The 22,364-nt window shown below is 37.3% G+C and overlaps 1 protein-coding gene across 2 annotated transcripts in view; it reads right to left on the bottom strand.

The window, feature by feature from the left end:
- The window catches only part of LOC137405923 (spectrin alpha chain-like), a 67,491-nt gene that overhangs the window by 7,853 nt on the left and 37,274 nt on the right, over nt 1-22,364 (bottom strand). Inside the window, exons 24-36 of one of the 2 annotated variants that reach the window (XM_068092392.1) lie at nt 20,414-20,618; nt 18,313-18,494; nt 17,592-17,691; nt 17,215-17,353; nt 11,830-11,958; nt 11,453-11,619; nt 10,942-11,073; nt 9,486-9,590; nt 7,706-7,879; nt 7,201-7,403; nt 6,813-6,969; nt 6,421-6,633; nt 1,041-1,171 (exon numbers count right to left, since the gene is read on the bottom strand). In XM_068092392.1, coding sequence (XP_067948493.1) covers nt 1,041-1,171; nt 6,421-6,633; nt 6,813-6,969; nt 7,201-7,403; nt 7,706-7,879; nt 9,486-9,590; nt 10,942-11,073; nt 11,453-11,619; nt 11,830-11,958; nt 17,215-17,353; nt 17,592-17,691; nt 18,313-18,494; nt 20,414-20,618 — 2,037 coding nt within the window. The remainder of the gene's footprint in view (nt 1-1,040; nt 1,172-6,420; nt 6,634-6,812; nt 6,970-7,200; nt 7,404-7,705; nt 7,880-9,485; nt 9,591-10,941; nt 11,074-11,452; nt 11,620-11,829; nt 11,959-17,214; nt 17,354-17,591; nt 17,692-18,312; nt 18,495-20,413; nt 20,619-22,364) is intronic. The other variant, XM_068092393.1, reaches the window with a different exon arrangement.

Raw genomic sequence — 22,364 nt, 5'->3', positions numbered from 1 at the left:
ATTCAACACGAGCTTTAGAGTGATGGCAATAGATTCAACACCAGCTTTAGAGAGATGGCAATAGATTCAACACGAGCTTTAGAGGGATGGCAATAGATTCAACACCAGCTTTAGAGCGATAGCAATAGATTCAACACGAGCTTTAGAGGGATGGCAATAGATTCAACACAAGCTTTAGAGGGATGGCAATAGATTCAACACCAGCTTTAGAGGGATGGCAATAGATTCAACACGAGCTTTAGAGGGATGGCAATAGATTCAACACGAGCTTTAGAGGGATGGCAATAGATTCAACACGAGCTTTAGAGGGATGACAATAGATTCAACACGAGCTTTAGAGCGATGGCAATAGATTCAACACGAGCTTTAGAGCGATGGCAATAGATTCAACACGAGCTTTAGAGGGATGGCAATAGATTCAACACCAGCTTTAGAGGGATGGCAATAGATTCAACACGAGCTTTAGAGGGATGGCAATAGATTCAACACAAGCTTTAGAGAGATGGCAATAGATTCAACACAAGCTTTAGAGGGATGACAATAGATTCAACACGAGCTTTAGAGCGATGGCAATAGATTCAACACGAGCTTTAGAGCGATGGCAATAGATTCAACACGAGCTTTAGAGGGATGGCAATAGATTCAACACCAGCTTTAGAGGGATGGCAATAGATTCAACACGAGCTTTAGAGAGATGGCAATAGATTCAACACGAGCTTTAGAAAGATGGCAATAGATTCAACACCAGCTTTAGAGGGATGGCAATAGATTCAACACCAGCTTTAGAGGGATGGCAATAGATTCAACACCAACTTTAGAGGGATGGCAATAGATTCAACACGAGCTTTAGAGGGATGGCAATAGATTCAACACGAGCTTTAGAGGGATGGCAATAGATTCAACACCAGCTTTAGAGGGATGGCAATAGATTCAACACGAGCTTTAGAGGGATGGCAATAGATTCAACACGAGCTTTAGAGGTATGGCAATAGATTCAACACCAGCTTTAGAGGGATGGTAATAGATGAAGTAAAGGCTACCTGTCAGATCTAGCTTCAGCTAAGGACTTGAGTTCCTCCCAATTGTCAATAAGAGACTTGAGATGGGCAGCTATGTCATCAGCTCCAATCGTACTATCAGACATTAGTCTCTCTCCATCGCTTTGTATGGCCTTTAAACAAACACTGTACTGTCTCTTTAAACAAACACTGTACTGTCTCTTTAAACAAACACTGTACTGTCTCTTTAAACAAACACTGTCCTGTTTCTTTAAAGAATAGAGAAAGCATAATATTATTATGCTTTATTAGTTATTTTGAGGTGTTGATTGATGTTCTAAAAAAAGAATCAAGGAGATTGACCCACTAGAAGCTGAGATATAGCCAGCCAAACACAGGTCTACCTAATAACGAATCAGAGGAAAACCCTTCGAAAATCCCGAGAACTGTGACGTATGAAATCGACTTATTGGTAATGTGCCGGAGTTGCACACCCTTACCGCCGCTATGTATAATGATTGTTTTAGGCTATGAGATGTGAAACGCTTCTCGTGATAGTAAAGAATTTACAGGCTAGCTCTGGTTTCTCAGGAAAATCAAGCAAACATTGTGTGGTAAAGGCATTTGCCCACAACCCCTCGCAATGATTTTTCAAAACAGAAGAGCAGATTTTGACTATTGTGCTTCAAATTTTAACTCGATCTCCACGGATATGCTCTGAAGATCCTCTGTTTAACGAACGGCGCGTGTATAGTCTATATGCGACATCCGCGATTTGCAGTTGGTTTAGAATAAGAAATGGGAATGTGAATTTTTGTTCATTCATCATTTTTCTACTGTGTACCTACTGCAGCAATCAGTTGATTTTCATGATTATCGTCACTATTAACAGACTGTAAGTTCACTACAGCCATAATTTTAAAAAGAATAAATTGACCGTGGTGCTCTTGCTGTAAGAAAAGAAAACGATAACTTTTGATTTGATTTTTTCTATTTATCTATTATCTTATCTATGATTATTTTTTATGATTAATATAATAATCATAATGCATATTATACAAAACAATATAACTGCCTCTAGAATAAATGATGTAACTAATATAATTTGTAGAAAATTCCAAATAATAACCGAGATTGATAATTGATTTAATTGATTCCATTTATTAGCTATAGTTAAAAAAAATCTGAACAGCGCTAAAGATGAGTCTGAATAGGTAAGCTAAGTGGGAGAACAACAAAACTAAGCTGAACTAGCAAGATAGCGACCTAACTAACTAAAGATAGCGAAATGTTGCAAAATAATAGATGCGTGTAATTATTTTATGCTAAAACTAATCTACACGTCAGAGGGACTGGTTTGGAATTCTCAGAGCAATGATTGTTAGGCCCAATTTGATTGTTCTATACTTGTAGGGATTAAACCAATTAAAACGCTGTGATTGTTATAGGAGAGCGCATTAGTTGGCTTAACTGACCAATGGCACACAAGTCGATTTCATACGTCATATATTGATGATTACCAAAACACTTGTTTTTTGGTAGACCTGTGTTTGGCTGGCTATATCTCAGCTTCTGGTTGGTCAATCTCCTTGATTCTTTTTTTAGAACATCAGTCAACACCTCAAGATAAATAATAAAGCATAATAATATTATGCTTTCTTTATTCTTTAAACAAACACTGGACCGTCTCTTTGAAAAAACACTGTACTGTCTCTTTAAACAAACACTGTACTGTCTTTTTAAACAAACACCGTACTGTCTCTTTAAACAAACACTGTCCTGTCTCTTTAAACAAACACTGTACTGTCTCTTTAAACAAACACCGTACTGTCTCTTTAAACAAACACTGTACTGTCTCTTTAAACAAACACTGTACTGTCTCTGTAAACAAACACCGTACAGTCTCTGTAAACAAACACCGTACAGTCTCTGTAAACAAACACCGTACTGTCTCTTTAAACAAACACTGTACTGTCTCTTTAAACAAACACCGTACTGTCTCTGTAAACAAACACCGTACTGTCTCTGTAAACAAACACTGTACTGTCTCTGTAAACAAACACCGTACTGTCTCTTTAAACAAACACCGTACTGTCTCTTTAAACAAACACTGTACTGTCTCTTTAAACAAACACCGTACAGTCTCTGTAAACAAACACCGTACTGTCTCTTTAAACAAACACTGGACTGTCTCTGTAAACAAACACTGTACTGTCTCTTTAAACAAACACTGGACTGTCTCTGTAAACAAACACTGGACTGTCTCTGTAAACAAACACCGTACTGTCTCTTTAAACCAACACCGTACTGTCTCTGTAAACAAACACCGTACTGTCTCTGTAAACAAACACTGTACTGTCTCTTTAAACAAACACTGGACTGTCTCTGTAAACAAACACTGGACTGTCTCTTTAAACAAACACTGGACTGTCTCTTTAAACAAACACTGGACTGTCTCTGTAAACAAACACTGTACTGTCTCTTTAAACAAACACTGGACTGTCTCTGTAAACAAACACTGTACTGTCTCTGTAAACAAACACCGTACTGTCTCTTTAAACAAACACTGGACTGTCTCTGTAAACAAACACTGTACTGTCTCTGTAAACAAACACCGTACTGTCTCTTTAAACAAACACCGTACTGTCTCTTTAAACAAACACTGGCCTGTCTCTTTATACAAACACCGTACTGTCTCTGTAAACAAACACTGTACTGTCTCTTTAAACAAACACTGTACTGTCTCTGTAAACAAACACTGTACTGTCTCTTTAAACAAACACTGTACTGTCTCTGTAAACAAACACCGTACTGTCTCTTTAAACAAATACTGTACTGTCTCTTTAAACGAACACTGTACTGTCTCTTTGAACAAACACCGTACTGTCTCTGTAAACAAACACCGTACTGTCTCTTTAAACAAACACCGTACTGTCTCTGTAAACAAACACTGGACTGTCTCTTTAAACAAACACTGGACTGTCTCTTTAAACAAACACTGGACTGTCTCTGTAAACAAACACTGTACTGTCTCTTTAAACAAACACTGGACTGTCTCTGTAAACAAACACCGTACTGTCTCTTTAAACCAACACCGTACTGTCTCTGTAAACAAACACCGTACTGTCTCTGTAAACAAACACTGGACTGTCTCTTTAAACAAACACTGGACTGTCTCTTTAAACAAACACTGGACTGTCTCTGTAAACAAACACTGTACTGTCTCTTTAAACAAACACTGGACTGTCTCTGTAAACAAACACCGTACTGTCTCTTTAAACCAACACCGTACTGTCTCTGTAAACAAACACCGTACTGTCTCTGTAAACAAACACCGTACTGTCTCTGTAAACAAACACCGTACTGTCTCTGTAAACAAACACTGTACTGTCTCTTTAAACAAACACTGGACTGTCTCTGTAAACAAACACTGGACTGTCTCTTTAAACAAACACTGGACTGTCTCTTTAAACAAACACTGGACTGTCTCTGTAAACAAACACTGTACTGTCTCTTTAAACAAACACTGGACTGTCTCTGTAAACAAACACTGTACTGTCTCTGTAAACAAACACCGTACTGTCTCTTTAAACAAACACTGGACTGTCTCTGTAAACAAACACTGTACTGTCTCTGTAAACAAACACCGTACTGTCTCTTTAAACAAACACCGTACTGTCTCTTTAAACAAACACTGGCCTGTCTCTTTATACAAACACCGTACTGTCTCTGTAAACAAACACTGTACTGTCTCTTTAAACAAACACTGTACTGTCTCTGTAAACAAACACTGTACTGTCTCTTTAAACAAACACTGTACTGTCTCTGTAAACAAACACCGTACTGTCTCTTTAAACAAATACTGTACTGTCTCTTTAAACGAACACTGTACTGTCTCTTTGAACAAACACCGTACTGTCTCTGTAAACAAACACCGTACTGTCTCTTTAAACAAACACCGTACTGTCTCTGTAAACAAACACTGGACTGTCTCTTTAAACAAACACTGGACTGTCTCTTTAAACAAACACTGGACTGTCTCTGTAAACAAACACTGTACTGTCTCTTTAAACAAACACTGGACTGTCTCTGTAAACAAACACCGTACTGTCTCTTTAAACCAACACCGTACTGTCTCTGTAAACAAACACCGTACTGTCTCTGTAAACAAACACCGTACTGTCTCTGTAAACAAACACTGTACTGTCTCTTTAAACAAACACGGTACTGTCTCTGTAAACAAACACTGGACTGTCTCTTTAAACAAACACTGGACTGTCTCTTTAAACAAACACTGGACTGTCTCTTTAAACAAACACTGGACTGTCTCTTTAAACAAACACTGGACTGTCTCTTTAAACAAACACTGGACTGTCTCTTTAAACAAACACTGGACTGTCTCTGTAAACAAACACTGTACTGTCTCTTTAAACAAACACTGGACTGTCTCTGTAAACAAACACTGTACTGTCTCTGTAAACAAACACCGTACTGTCTCTTTAAACAAACACTGGACTGTCTCTGTAAACAAACACCGTACTGTCTCTTTAAACAAACACTGTACTGTCTCTTAAAACAAACACTGTACTGTCTCTGTAAACAAACACCGTACTGTCTCTTTAAACAAACACCGTACTGTCTCTTTAAACAAACACTGGCCTGTCTCTGTAAACAAACACTGGACTGTCTCTGTAAACAAACACTGTACTGTCTCTTTAAACAAACACTGGACTGTCTCTGTAAACAAACACTGTACTGTCTCTGTAAACAAACACCGTACTGTCTCTTTAAACAAACACCGTACTGTCTCTTTAAACAAACACTGGCCTGTCTCTGTAAACAAACACTGGACTGTCTCTGTAAACAAACACTGTACTGTCTCTTAAAACAAACACTGTACTGTCTCTGTAAACAAACACCGTACTGTCTCTTTAAACAAACACCGTACTGTCTCTTTAAACAAACACTGGCCTGTCTCTGTAAACAAACACTGGACTGTCTCTGTAAACAAACACTGTACTGTCTCTTTAAACAAACACTGGACTGTCTCTGTAAACAAACACTGTACTGTCTCTGTAAACAAACACCGTACTGTCTCTTTAAACAAACACCGTACTGTCTCTTTAAACAAACACTGGCCTGTCTCTTTAAACGAACACTGTACTGTCTCTTTGAACAAACACCGTACTGTCTCTGTAAACAAACATTGTCCTGTTTCTTTAAACGAACACTGGACTGACTTTTTAAACAAACACTGTGTGCACCAAGGTAGGGATATGGAACATCAACTGATAGTAGTGTGCACCAAGGGAGGGATATGAAACATCAATGGATACTGATGCGTAATGTAATAAGAATTCAGAATACGGTTTGCAGGATGCTAATACACGTGAGAATGGAAGAGGCATCGGTATATACGCACCTGTATAGCCTGCTCCTTAGTGGCCAGCTCCTGCTCAAATCTCTTGTGCTTCTTCCTCAGATTTTGGATGCCCGTGAGGTCTTTGCCAAAGTCTTCACTTGTCACCAGAATCTTTTTTTCCTTTATCCATGCCTCCTCATCATCGAGCTCTCTAAAGAACTCCTGGAGACGGTTTGACTCAGCCAACTTGTTTCGGCGATCCAGTGCCATAGCCTGGAGGGCATACTCAGACAATTGAAACTAATACGTATTTGTGACTACGTCATTTCTTGTCATCATTTGATGTATTTCCGGGCTGTCCTAGGCTGCAAATCAGGTTCTTACTAAGACAATGGGTACTACCGCTGAGGGACAGGTAGGAACAGGTAGAACTACATAGACTAGAGCCACACCTGCACATTAGCGAATCTTTCGTTGATGCTATCACACCTGCTGCGCATATCCTCAGTATCTCCGACACCAGCTTTCATGAATTCATTACATTGCTTGTTGAGATCATTGATCCTATCTGCATGGGCAGCAATATCTTCATCCAGCAACTCATGCTTCCTGCAGAGAATTAAACTTTCATAAAACTGATGCCGACAATAGAATATTACATGATGCAAGTGCAGTAAAATGGTTATGTATTATATGTCCCACAATTGTATCAGATGATACTTCTTTTAAAAGGTAAAGTATCAAGAACTTACTTTCACCCTATGCACCAGACAGCAAGCTATCGCAGGAATGAAAGAGGGTTAAGGAAGAGAGGCGAAGAGAATGAAAGAGCCTGCATACCTCACGAGGTTTCGAACAGACATGAGATCTTTGCCAAGGTCGTCATTTTCCAGAAGCTGCTCAATCTCACCCAGCCAAAACTCAACATCCTTGAGGCCAGCGTTAAACTCTGCTTGTCGACGAGCCTCTCGCAAGGCATATGATTTGTCATTGCTCCGCCGCACGAGCTCTGACCAGTCCTCATTGAGTTTTGCAAGGCGAGCCTGAATGAGGAGGTTAAGTATATGTGAATAAGACATTTGTAAGAAAATGTCAACGCCGAGTGTACATATTAGAATGACTAATAGTTACTCAACTATCTCGACTATGTAACAACTAGTTTCACTAAAAACTATAACAATAAAAACTATAACAATGTCAAACAAAGAATGTTTGGATTAAGAAACTGCTACCAAAAGAAATACTTCTTCAGCAAAACGAGGTTGAAAAGAAGAACCCGATGCACAAAGGTCACCGTGAAAATAACTTCTATTGGCTAAAATACTAAACAGAACTACAAGGTTACCTTAACCGCCTCGTCGTTACCGGCGCACTGGTTAGCTTCGATAAGGTTTTCACCAGACTGAAGAAGATGGTGAAGTCTCTCATTATTGGAATTGAGCTCAGCCTCAAATGCCTGGTGCTTCTGATGCTTGCTTTGAATGTTGGCAGGTTCGGTGACTGGTTCTTCCCCGATGGCCTGCAGCCAACAGACTATATAGCACTTGCGTAGGGGGCCAGAGATTGTGAGAAGACGTAACTCAACATTATAGATGAACATAGAGTAGTCTAAACATATAATCTTTCAATAAAAAACTTCCAAAAAAGCACTTAACAATAAAGGGCTACAGACATGAGTAAAGCATTTTGATTCTGTAGCACGATTTATTAGCACCGCTTTTTATGAAAAAACATCATTGTCGCTGTTGATTTAACATGAGAAGTCAACTATCCAATGATTGCTTACTCCAGTGGTATGAGCGACCTCTCTAACAACTAGGACAGTGCACCCTCAGGATACGATTACGCCGATATACTATTTTATCACCTTACGAAAAAGTGGAACATGATGATTTTTTCATCTCACCATACGAATCTTTTTTCACCATACGAATTCAATAAAATTTGCGCCTGAATTCAAATTTGGCTTATTACATCCGTCACAATAACAAGGACATCAAAATGCTGTTCGTCGAAAATATTTTCACAACGCTCAAAAAAAACAATGACTGATTGCTCTTAGTTAAAAAATTCGCGTATGTAAAACAGTAATATTTTCCCTTAAAAGCCAGTAGCAAAGTTGGAGTTGCGATCCCTTCATACAGCAGCTCTAATGGTCAGACAACTTCTCTTTACCTGCTAATAAACGTCGATTTCATTACCAAAGCAGCAATGTTCGGGTTTTCTTGCCGAATTAGGTTGAAAAATGTTTCAAACAGGGCCGCTAAAAGTTATAGTGAAAACGAAGACCGAAACTGATATGTGATAACATTTTAGCGATAAAACGTTGAAGTTCAGTAAAATAGTTAAAAATACACATTAAAACTTGGCTTTAAGTGTGTGTGTTTAGTAAGCTAAACTTATTTAAAGTGAACTCAAAGTTTTTGTTATACGTACTTCTATCTTGAAGGTAAGAACTTTCTACGGTATGTAGTAGCGTACCTCATAGCACATTGTAACGTTATATTTTAATGCAGATCATAACCAATAAATTCACTAAATATAATGAAGTTACTGTAGGTAACTATAGTTACCAAAGTTGACATACTATTTTGTTAATAATTTTTAATATGTACAGCACTTATATACCAGGGGATGTTTGCATTATATAATTACTATGGTTTCTAAATCCTACATATGATTTTTTCAGCATACAATGTCAACCCTGAAACAGATCAAATTCATACCCTGAGGATGCACTGTATATAGAATCAGCGCTGAATTCATTAAATGCTCGATTGCTTAAACAAAGTTTTGATTCAGAACAGTCAAAAGTCAGAATCGGAGAAAGCGAGACGGTTAGTCAATCGAGCAACCGTGCTGCTACATTATGACACAACCTCAGACGTCTCACAACAAAGACTATTTCACACTGCCTCTGACACACCCACCCACTGACACGCCCACCCACTGAAATCATGCCCAACCATATAGAAAGAACATGCATAAGTCTAGAAAACATTTGGACAGTTAACGAGAACATTCTGATAGGTGGAGAAAACGCCTACAAAAGGAAACGATGCACTCGCATAAGTCATGCCAACGCGCTAATGGCATACCAGCACACAAATGACATGCCACAATACCTGCTGCAAGACCTCTGGGGCTTCGTCTGCCGTGACAGACCGATAGATGGGTAAACTTGACACCATTGTCGGTGTGACACTAAGGGTGTCTGGTCTCTCGACATTCTATATATGAAATGTCAATGATAAGACCTCCAATGTGATAAAGATTACAATACATTTAGCTAAGACTTGTACAATACATTTAGCTAAGACTTGTACAATACATTTAGCTAAGACTTGTACAATACATTTAGCTAAGACTTGTACAATACATTTAGCTAAGACTTGTACAATACATTTAGCTAAGACTTGTACAATACATTTAGCTAAGACTTGTACAATACATTTAGCTAAGACTTGTAGAACTGGCGCAGGCAGTATGAGTTTTAGAAGTGAGAGTGAAAAATATGCTAGTAGAACTCGCTGAATACATTAACTAATGTTTTATGAATGTTCTAGTAGTATACACTGAATACATCAACTAATGTTTTATGAATGTTCTAGTAGAATACACTGAATACATTAACTAATGTTTTATGAATGTTCTAGTAGTATACACTGAATACATTAACTAATGTTTTATGAATGTTCTAGTAGTATACACTGAATGCATTAACTAGCGTCTTATAATTATTCATCATAGCTAATTGGGAGTGAAAATTGGCCTTCAGTAAAGGACAGTCAGTCAGGCTGAGTGAATAGCAACAAACTATTGCTCTGTTGTAGAGAGCTGGTGGAGAGCCTGTGCTAGATGACCATTACATTAGCAAAAAACTATTGCTCTGTCGCAGAGAGCTGGTGGAGAGCCTGCGCTAGATGACCATTACATTAGCAACAAACTATTGCTCTGTCGTAGAGAGCTGGTGGAGAGCCTGTGCTAGATGGCCATTACATTAGCAACAAACTATTGCTCTGTCGTAGAGAGCTGGTGGAGAGCCTGTGCTAGATGGCCATTACATTAGCAACAAACTATTGCTCTGTCGTAGAGAGCTGGTGGAGAGCCTGCGCTAGATGACCATTACATTAGCAACAAACTATTGCTCTGTCGTAGAGAGCTGGTGGAGGGCCTGTGCTAGATGACCATTACATTAGCAAAAAACTATTGCTCTGTCGTAGAGAGCTGGTGGAGAGCCTGTGCTAGATGACCATTAAATTAGCAACAAACTATTGCTCTGTCGTAGAGAGCTGGTGGAGAGCCTGAGCTAGATGACCATTACATTAACAACAAACTATTGCTCTGTCGTAGAGAGCTGGTGGAGAGCCTGTGCTAGATGACCATTAAATTAGCAACAAACTATTGCTCTGTCGTAGAGAGCTGGTGGAGAGCCTGAGCTAGATGACCATTACATTAACAACAAACTATTGCTCTGTCGTAGAGAGCTGGTGGAGAGCCTGTGCTAGATGGCCATTACAAAAATACTCTTCTGGAGAGCATGCAGGTGTTTTCTGAATTTTCATTTAGGTGAGTTTATACCTGCATCTTTTCAGCTATCCACGCCTCAAGTCCATCACAATCTCTCGAAAACTGCTGTAGATTCTGAGCCTCTCCGAGCTTGGATCGATTTTCAATTAGAGCCGCCTTCAATAAGTCCCATCTTTCCATCACCTGTAAATGGTGTCATGATTTACTGAATACATGTGTTTCCATCACCTGTAAACGGTGTCATAATTTACTGAATACATGTGTTTCCATCACCTGTAAACGGTGTCATGATTTACTGAATACATGTGTTTCCATCACCTGTAAACGGTGTCATAATTTACTGAATACATGTACTAATGCAAGTCATGAAACAGTAAATGTAAGCAACCAACGCAAATTTAATAGTATATAGTTTGACCGGTTCACAACAAAGTCACAGTGCATAGCTGGTATCGAATGACAGCCAGCATAAAAACTGAACATCCTGGCCTGCCTGTAGATTGATTGTGAGAATATGTAGCTGCCTAAGATACCAAACTACTCCCAATTATAAACAACAGACCTGATCACGCTTATCTTCAATATTGGATGAATCGTAATGTTCGCTGTCAACGAGCTGATTGGCGAATCGCTGCACAGCTGCAATTTTCTCCTCTTGTACTTTGATAGCCCTGTCAAAGTCCTCATGCTTCTTGATGAGGGATTCTACATTGCCATCCACCTCATCCCCTGTCACGAATAAAGTAAGATGCCTTGGAATAAAGTAAAATGAATAAAGTAAATTGTCAAATAAAGAGAATCAAATGCTTTAGAAGACACAAATTAAACTAACAACATAAAGAGGCTTATACAGTACTTGAGAGTGTATGTCACGAGAATAATACAGTCAGTCGCAGATAACTAACAGAGCGCACGAAAGAAAAGATGTAAACTTTCCACCTTGTTGTTTGAGAGAACTCTCTCTGGCTTCCATCCAATTTTCAGCCTGTTCACAATCCCGATTGAACATTTGGAGGTCAAGACACTGGTCAGCCTTCCTATTAGTATCATTCCACGCACTCTCAAGAGCTGCAAAAGTAAAAAAATGCAACTATCATAGCCAACTATTTCATACACCTTAACAAACATACACATCAAGGATTTCATTACAATGCTTACCAAACATTTCAATAGGGGCAACTTCTAGAACTGCGGGTTCACGCATGGCTCTTGTAAAGTTGATTAACAGAAATAACAATAAAATAATTCGTTTAAAACATGCGTTGAAAAGTTTGCTAAGTAAAAAAGAACAGGTTGCTAAGTCGCGCAGTTATTGTGCATCAAACCTCTACTCATGATTGCCTAACATATGAACTTTTACAAGCAGTTATTGTGCATCAAACCTCTACTTATGATTGCCTAACATATGAACTTTTACAAGCAGTTATTGTGCATCAAACCTCTACTTATGATTGCCTAACATATGAACTTTTACAAGCAGTTATTGTGCATCAAACCTCTACTCATGATTGCCTAACATATGAACTTTTACAAGCAGTTATTGTGCATCAAACCTCTACTTATGATTGCCTAACATATGAACTTTTACAAGCAGTTATTGTGCATCAAACCTCTACTTATGATTGCCTAACATATGAACTTTTACAAGCAGTTATTGTGCATCAAACCTCTACTCATGATTGCCTAACATATGAACTTTTACAAGCAGTTATTGTGCATCAAACCTCTACTTATGATTGCCTAACATATGAACTTTTACAAGCAGTTATTGTGCATCAAACCTCTACTTATGATTGCCTAACATATGAACTTTTACAAGCAGTTATTGTGCATCAAACCTCTACTCATGATTGCCTAACATATGAACTTTTACAAGCAGTTATTGTGCATCAAACCTCTACTTATGATTGCCTAACATATGAACTTTTACAAGCAGTTATTGTGCATCAAACCTCTACTCATGATTGCCTAACATATGAACTTTTACAAGCAGTTATTGTGCATCAAACCTCTACTCATGATTGCCTAACATATGAACTTTTACAAGCAGTTATTGTGCATCAAACCTCTACTCATGATTGCCTAACATATGAACTTTTACAAGCAGTTATTGTGCATCAAACCTCTACTTATGATTGCCTAACATATGAACTTTTACAAGCAGTTATTGTGCATCAAACCTCTACTCATGATTGCCTAACATATGAACTTTTACAAGCAGTTATTGTGCATCAAACCTCTACTCATGATTGCCTAACATATGAACTTTTACAAGCAGTTATTGTGCATCAAACCTCTACTCATGATTGCCTAACATATGAACTTTTACAAGCAGTTATTGTGCATCAAACCTCTACTCATGATTGCCTAACATATGAACTTTTACAAGTATGACAGAAAATCCAGCAAAGATTTGACTCTGCACCTGACCTAATTTCAAACACATGACATGGAAAGTTTCTCAAAGGTCGCAGTTCTGTAAGTGAAAGCGAAAAAGGCTGGTCAAAATTGAAAGGTGAGAAGACAAATCTGTGTGAGCTAACTCAGTTTAAAGATGCAATTAAACAATTGAAGTAATTGGCCATCATTGAAGTTATTCAAATGAAATTAAGACCATAGAAGGGCTAAAACATCAGCTACAATTTGATGTCATTTTCGTAATTGTAGACTAACCCTGTCCAGAGATATAAGCGTTTGAATGAGACCATTTTTTAAACGCTCAGATTCGAGTGGGTGCTTTATTCGTGACGTGTATAGCGAGCGTATATGAAGAGTCCGTGAGCGATAAATATACGATCTCTTCTTTAGCCAATCATCAGCACGAAATGTTTATATAAGTCATAATAAATATTATCGCTAGTAACACGCATTGTCTGTGGTCTCGAAGACTCTCATTGTCAGGGAATTTACTGATTCAACGCGTTTTATTGACAAACTACCGAATTTAAAACTGGCTTCAAGTTCCAGCAAGTGTGCGAAGTTTCCTGAGCATCAGAAAACTAGCACCTACAGAGGAACTCATGCACCTATAGATTATCGGTATTTTGGACATACATAGAAAAACTTATAAGAGCAGAGTTGTGATCACTACTAATCTGCGTATACAACGTAGTGAGAGCTACATATCTTAGGACTAAAAATGTAGTGGAATATCCAGATATGATACATGTATACAGAGTTTGAGTTTATTGCAGTAGAGTAATTTGTCCTATTATCTGAGCTGAAACTATTTGAGTGACCACAACATGGATGGATATCTTAAAAAAAACCTTTTGCTTAGATGAAAATTTTTTGGCTGGTAAAAATTTATATAAAATAATAATGTTGAAGATAATGCAAAACATGATTTGCAGAACATATTGAATACATCATAGCCCCATTGTCACCTGTGCTGAAATCTTCTCTGACAGATGGATTTATGAAGTGTAATCAGAGCTGTATTGACTGTTATATTTGCATAGCTCGACTCACTTCTAGCGGACCAAATACTAAAAACTACTCAAAAATTTTTATGCTCCCCACTAGTAAGTGAAAACAGGTGAGTCCACATCAACCGATTCTGGAAAAGGGTTAATAAAGAATATCTTTATTAACCCTTTTCCAGAATCGGTTGATTAATTGATTTCAAAGAAATTGACGTTTTGCGTTGACTCACAAACCATTTGTTTTGTCCTTGAATCAACTAATCAAATGTGACCATTAAGTTTTTCTACAAATTGATGCTAATAATGACTAGATAGCTTTGACTATACATGACTTTTTTAGAGATGCAGTTGGTTTCGCAATATATCCGAACATATACTTTTCAAAGGTGTGACTTGCTTATTTTATCTATAGTAACTAGTTTCTGGGGTGGACAGCAACTGAAAAACTCCCTGATACAAAGGCCGCGATGATATAAGTTAACTCGACGACCTAATTACTGTAGACTGACAGAATTGTAATCGGTACTCAGATGTTTACACAGCATTTAGAGGAAACTAATATACAGTGAAACATGGATAACTCGCCCTCGGATATATCGAACACATGGTTAACTCGAATGGATTTGCTTGGTCCGTTCCCACGCAATGATAAATGGCTTTATATAACTCGACCTCGGCACCATTAACTCGGAACAGTTTTTTGCCAAATTCACAAACGTGGTTTCCGTTCAATTTATTTCGAAGGAGTTTCCACTAGTCGCGGAGCTGAGACTACTCTGCTTTCATAATGAAAGTGCTTTTTATACGCGTATAGTGTACATATAATTTCCCCCGTACCGTATAATGGAACCGAAAAAGAAATCGTATAAAAATGATTAATAAGGTCGCTAAGACGTTCGCTTAGTTACAGCCAAGCTATAAACGTTAGAAGGTATTAGCGATAAAAATTTAATAAAGATAGACACAGCATGCAAAATACATATTGTAACAGTGATTATATGCGGATACATAAAGATAAAATGTCACAAATAGGCTCGCGGCTTGGCGTCCGCTACAACAGACATCCGCTTTACGATGGCATCACGCAAGCAAAGAAAAGCGTGGAAACCTTCTGACAAACTTAAAGTACTCGAGGAAATCGAAGCAGGACAAAAGCTATCAGCATTATCAAAAAGAGAAAATCTTCCAAAAAGTACAGTGTCAACATGGATTAAACAAAAAGAAAGAATAAGATTGTTATGTGACCAAAATTCATCAAGACTAAGAGATCGTTCAACGTCGCACGATGATTTGGATGGTGTATTATTGACTTGGTTTAGACAAGTGCGTAGTGAAGGCGTACCTATCGATGGGCCAATTTTATTAGAAAAGGCTAACAAGTTTTTAAGGACTATAATAACTGTTTAAAATCTATTTCTACAATAAGTCACACTGTTGATCTTTGTCAAAAAATACCTTGTCACAGACTACACTCGATAAGTTTTTTAAATGAAACAACTGATCAGATGTAAAGCATGCTTTTTTGCATTGGTCATAAATGTTTACTTATGTCCAGTTTTAAAAATTATCAGAAAGAATAGATATTTTTCTATTGGGCTGAGATTTGTTTGCAGTTTTAGGTGATGTGACTGACAAGACGTTTTAAGATTAAAATTGGCAAAATTGATCTCGAGTAAAACACTCAGAAGAAAAAATGTCTTCTGAGCGTTTTAACCGCGATTAGGTTTTGCCAATTTTAATCTGAAAAAGTTCTGGCAGTCATATCACCTAAAACAACACAAATCTCAAGTGTATAAAAATATCTATACTTTCTGATAAATACTTTAAAACTCTACATCAGATGCCCTTTAACTTACAACAAACAACCTATACTTTAGTTTTATATATACATGTAGTTTGTTTATGTATCTACTGATAAATACATTCACTTGTGACTGTGCTCTGATAACTTGAACGCTCTGACGACTCAAACACTTTCGCTCGATCCCGTGAAGTTTGAGCTATCCATGTTTCACTGTATATATATATATATTTCTCAAAGTTTGCCGTCTGTCTGTCTGTTTTTCGGTATGTCAAGCTATCACTATTAAAATTTTGGAATTAAAATTTCGCATTCTGGTGGACTTACACTCACGAAGATTGAGACCGCAGGCTTGCAATCCAATTCTCTAATAGTGAGAACACGAAAGCTCTTACCATTCATAGCTCTTACTACATAACGGGTACAGCCTTTTCCGTTTTCACACCCAAAATGATGTATTAACTGAAAATTTATGAATTCTATAACTCTATAAAACACGACGTTTTTTCACGTTTTCGTGAACTTCTATTTTCGGTTTTTTGAAAGGATCAATAGCTAAATCGTGGTGAAGGTCAATACTTTTCACGCAGACCATTGACCAATCCAATTATTCTTTAGCACTCATCTGAACAAGATCCTACTGCTGCAATTCCTCCTTAGATCACAGCAAAAAAAACGCATCAAGGTTCTTGAAAAAGCATTTCAAAGATGACTCACTAACATCTGCCTGTAAGACAATATAGCTGCAGTCATGTGAGCTTAGAGAACAAAAACTTTTCTCATCCTAATAGTAACCTTGACGCTTATGTAGGCTGATATAAGGTAAGTTATCCAACAACTATTGTTAAACCATGTTATATATTAAAACCCTACTATAGTATATTATTATATATAGTATACTATATATAATTTACTGGTATATATAATAGATATATACTATAATAGTAGCATAGTACTAGTATTAGTACTAGTATTGATACTAGTACTAATACTAGTATTGTATGGCATCATGTTATGATGCCATACAATAAAAGAAACTGTGTTTTACAAACGTGTAACTGAACAACGAGACGGAAGATAATAATGGTGAAATCTTGCCTTCTCTGTCTGCAGCCAGCTCTTTAATTTTCTCCTCAATATCAGGAGACTCGTAATGCTGGTTGTCCAACAGCTGCTGACCAAATGACTCAAAAGCAGTGAAGGTCGGGGCCCTTGCATCTATTTCAGCTCGGTGCTCCTGTCATGAACAGAAAACAGAAAACCCCTTTATGGTAACATGAATAAAGGCAGTGCTGTCGAGACAAGACTAGCATTAATTGCCAGTTTCTTAAATTGCACAAACAAATGGTTGGAACAACAAAAATGAGATCCTTCATATTAGTAAGTGAAGTGTAATAGTGCCAAGCATAGCCAAGTGATAGATCGTTATCTCCACTAATATACTTAGTTATAATAATAATAAAAGCGAAACATACTCGGTGCCGCTCGAGCACTGCTTCAGCACCGACTACATCTTTAGCAAGTTCATCATTGCTAACAAGGATGGTCATCGTGTTTATCCAGCCCTTCAGGTCCCTGCAATAGCAAGAGGATGAGCCAGAGTCAGTATTGTTATCTCAGAGATAGGCCATATGACATAGCCTACTTACTGACCATGCAGTATAACTACAGTTATATCAGAGATAGGCCATATGACACAGCTTACTTACTGACCATACAGTATAACTAGTTATATCAGAGATAGGCCATATGACACAACTTACTTACTGACCATACAGTATAACTACAGTTATCTCAAAGATAGGCCATATGACATAGCCTACTTACTGACCATACAGTATAACTACAGCTATCTCAGAGATAGGCCATATGACACAGCCTACTTACTGACCATATAGTATAACTACAGTTATCTCATATATAGGCCATATGACACAGCTTACTTAGTGACCATACAGTACAACTACAGTTATATCCGAGATATGCCATATGACACAGCTTACTTACTGACCATACAGTATAACTACAGTTATATCCGAGATAGGCCATATAACACAGCTTACTTAGTGACCATACAGTACAACTACAGTTATATCCGAGATAGGCCATATGACACAGCCTACTTACTGACCATACAGTATAACTACAGTGCTAGATAGTGCAAAGAGACTGCCAAAGAGTATGCTACGCACTGACCTGTACTCAGAGAGGAATTTCTGATAGTCATGGGAGTCGAGAAGTTTAGCCTTGCGAATATTTGCCTTGTCAGTTATGCCTGTCCAGTTCTCTGTGATTTCACTGAGCTTAGTATGAATCGCTTCCTCCTGATCCGGATGCTTGCGGATGAGCTCTTGAGCACCGGTGTCTAATTGTTGTACCTATAGGCACAATAAAGACTGAAGTTAAAAACTATGTTTACAAATCTTGTAGGTGAACACATAGTGAACACCTTTTAGGAATTCTGGATATGAAAAATGCTTCACAAGACTGACAAATAACCTAAGATTATAAAACAGATAGATACCGTAAAAGCTCTAATCAAACGCTGACGCTCTATTTTTCATCTCTTCCTCTATAGTGGCGATCAAATAGATAGGGCGTTCAAATAGAGGCTGGCGTTGGTACTTTTCAAATGGCTTGTTAGAATTTTGAGAAGATGAATTTAACCCTTTTATGGGCGAAGCGAATGTCGCCTATATTTTTCCCTCTCCGATGGAGCGACTTTAAACCTTTTGGATGCGATAAATCTGCTAACTTAGCTCCAACGTGTCAAAGAACTCTTAATAAATATTAATTGGGAAGCCGAGAAATATCTCTACTAATTGATATCTATTCTATATAATATTCTCGCAGGTCAATTGCTTGCAATTAACCTGCGGAAATATTATAGCTTGTGTCCTACTTTGCAATTTGTTGGAGCTTCCAATTTTTATTTCATTCTAAATTTGAAGACATACTTTTGTTTAATAACAATATCTAACAATGTTGCACAAAATTTCATTGATATGTTTGCTACAGTTTGCAGCCAAAACTAGCTTTTCACATGCAATAGCAGAGGAGTTACGAGCGTTGATCCATTGTAAAATCCGATTACTGCAATGATGCTATCAAATAATATGCTATGACCCTGCAAATTTAAAAGTTATATAACAATAATCTATTAAATGCTACAAATATATATTCATGAACAAGTCACATAAACAATAATTTAACATAAACAATAATAAACAATACTTATAATACATGCAGAGACAAAAAAATGTTGAAACAAATATTTGCATAGTTTGCTCGACCGGCTGCGTTCTGATTGTTGCTTTTGATGGAACGAACATCTTCTAGTTGTTCAATACCTTCCACAATGTTTTCTGACCTTAACTCTTCTTCTGCGCTGCTGAACCAGTCAAGATTAGCGTCAAAACAGATTTTTAGAAGTGTAAAACCTTTAAGCGTTGCATTTCGTACAAATACTTGTAATGATAAAATTTTAAGCAGAAATTTTACCCTACAACTAGTCGTTCATATATAAAGCGTTTTAGTATACTTTGCAATATCAAGACCGCGGTAAACAAGGAACTACTAATAACCTGATACAGTTATTAATTATTTTTATGTTACTTTCAAAAACTTAGCAAGAAAAAACGAAAAGCCTTATAGTTAGACAACAAGAGAATTAATTGTTATTGATGTAAACATTGATTCATTATTAATACGATTTTGAGGGTACTTTTCTACTGATCACTTGCTATTATGGGTTCGTAAAGATTAAAAATGTCAATGTGGCGGTCAAATGGAGGTGGCGTTCTATTTTACAACCCTTCTCCCATAGTGGCGGTCAAATAAAGGTGGCGGTCAAATAAAGGTGGCGGTCAAATAAAGGTGGCGGTCAAATAAAGGTGGCGGTCAAATAAAGGTGGCGGTCAAATAAAGGTGGCGGTCAAATAAAGGTGGCGGTCAAATAAAGGTGGCGGTCAAATAAAGGTGGCGGTCAAATAAAGGTGGCGGTCAAATAAAGGTGGCGGTCAAATAAAGGTGGCGGTCAAATAAAGGTGGCGGTCAAATAAAGGTGGCGGTCAAATAAAGGTGGCGGTCAAATAAAGGTGGCGGTCAAATAAAGGTGGCGGTCAAATAAAGGTGGCGGTCAAATAAAGGTGGCGGTCAAATAAAGGTGGCGGTCAAATAAAGGTGGCGGTCAAATAAAGGTGGCGGTCAAATAAAGGTGACAGTCAAATAAAGGTTTTATGGTATTTGTGCAGGCTGTTATTAGATGCATATTAACTGGGAATGCAAACCCTCGCACCTTATCCTCAATGGCGTGCAAGTCCCTCTCTAAGCCATCATGTTTACGCTGCAGTCGCTGCACACTTGGTAAATCATTACCGACTATCTCTGTGTTGAGAGCGCAGTCCTTCTCAGTGATCCAGTCGACAGTCTCATCAGCATCCCGGAAGAACCTCTGTACCTCATGCGATGTAGCCAAAGCACTCGCCCTCTCTTCATTTTGCCTGCAAATAACAATGTGAGCCAATGTTAGCATGTATCTTCTTCTAGCAACAACATTTTCCCATTCTGGTAATCATACCGTGTCAGATAACTTACATCTATAGGCCTATATATAAATCTCAGTGTCTGTCCGTGTTTTGGTCTGACCAGCTATACTATTGGAATGAAAAGCTTGCTTCGTACTGGACTTGAACTCATGGAGAATGCAATCACAAGTTTTTAACCACGCATTTCACCACTGAGCTACACAGTCCTTAGAGTTCTCTCACTCTTATCATACATTGTATACTCTTTTCTTGATTGCACACGCTAAATGACATGATAATTGATACATTGTGCCCATGGGTTACGATACCTCGGTAAAAAAATATTTTTCAGCTGAGTATGAAAGACGATGCTTGTTTGTCCTCACCATACTAGGGCGAATTTGTTTTCGCCATTTGATATCAACAATAACTCCTCTTGAAATTAAACTTTTGTGATTGTTGTACTTGATTACGACGGAATAACAAAAATGACGATATGCCCCTTAGTTCCAGTTCAGCGTTATGGTAAAAACGGATTCACAAACAATAAGTGATAAAACTTTAGTTCAAAGTTTGACGTTTACTAAAATACATACTAAAACTTCCTTCAAGAATGTGTTTAGTTCTAGCTAAATTCATTTAAGTTAGATTCAGCGTTTAGGTTACACGTCTGTCTCAAAGGTAAGAACTCTGCACGTAGTACATTGTAATGTTACATTTTCTTGCAGATCATAACCACAAAGTTAGAGTGGCAAATGTTGTTATATGTTAAATAAAAATAAATTATACTTAATTATACTAAATTATAATTATTTATAAATAAAATAGACTTTTTTTATTACTTTATTTATTAAATAATTTTTTATTGTAATCATAACTAAACAGATTATATTTAGCCATTACTTGCTAATTATTTCACATTTACATTTAAACACATTTGCAATTTCATTTTTCTTCCTAATTTATTTCAACAAAAAACTTCTTTCATGATATAAAATTTAAAAGTTGTAGTTGTTTGAAAAAGCTTGAAAACATTTACAGCTGTTTTCTTTTCTTCTTAATTCATTTGAACTGCTTAAAATATTTTCTCATAATATGTAGTTTAAAAGTTAGAATGGTAAATGTTGTGTATGTTGAACAAAAATAAGTTTTCTGTCTAGACTTTTTCATCACCCGGGCAACGCCGAGCATTTAACAAGTACATGTATATTATGTACCACTAGTAATATCATGTGCCTAAAAATTTATATATATTTTGCACCACTAACCATACCATGTGCCAGATAATTTATATATATTTTGCACCACTAACCAAACCGTGTGCCAGATAATTTATATATATTTTGCACCACTAACCAAACCGTGTGCCAGATAATTTATATATATTATGCACGACTAACCATACCGTGTGCCAGATAGTTTATATATATTATGCACCACTAACCATACCATGTACCAGATAATTTATATATATTATGCACCACTAACCATACCATGTGCCAGATAGTTTATATATATTATGCACCACTAACCATATCATGTGCCAGATAATTTATATATATTATGCACCACTAACCATACCATGTGCCAGGTAGTTTATATATATTATGCACCACTAACCATACCATGTGCCAGGTAGTTTATATATATTATGCACCACTAACCATATCATATGCCAGATAATTTATATATATTATGCACCACTAACCCTACCATGTGCCA

This window comes from Watersipora subatra, chromosome 10 (genome assembly GCF_963576615.1).
Source record: "Watersipora subatra chromosome 10, tzWatSuba1.1, whole genome shotgun sequence".
Classification (NCBI taxonomy): Eukaryota; Metazoa; Bryozoa; class Gymnolaemata; order Cheilostomatida; family Watersiporidae; genus Watersipora; species Watersipora subatra.
This window is presented reverse-complemented; position numbering and strand designations above follow the sequence as displayed.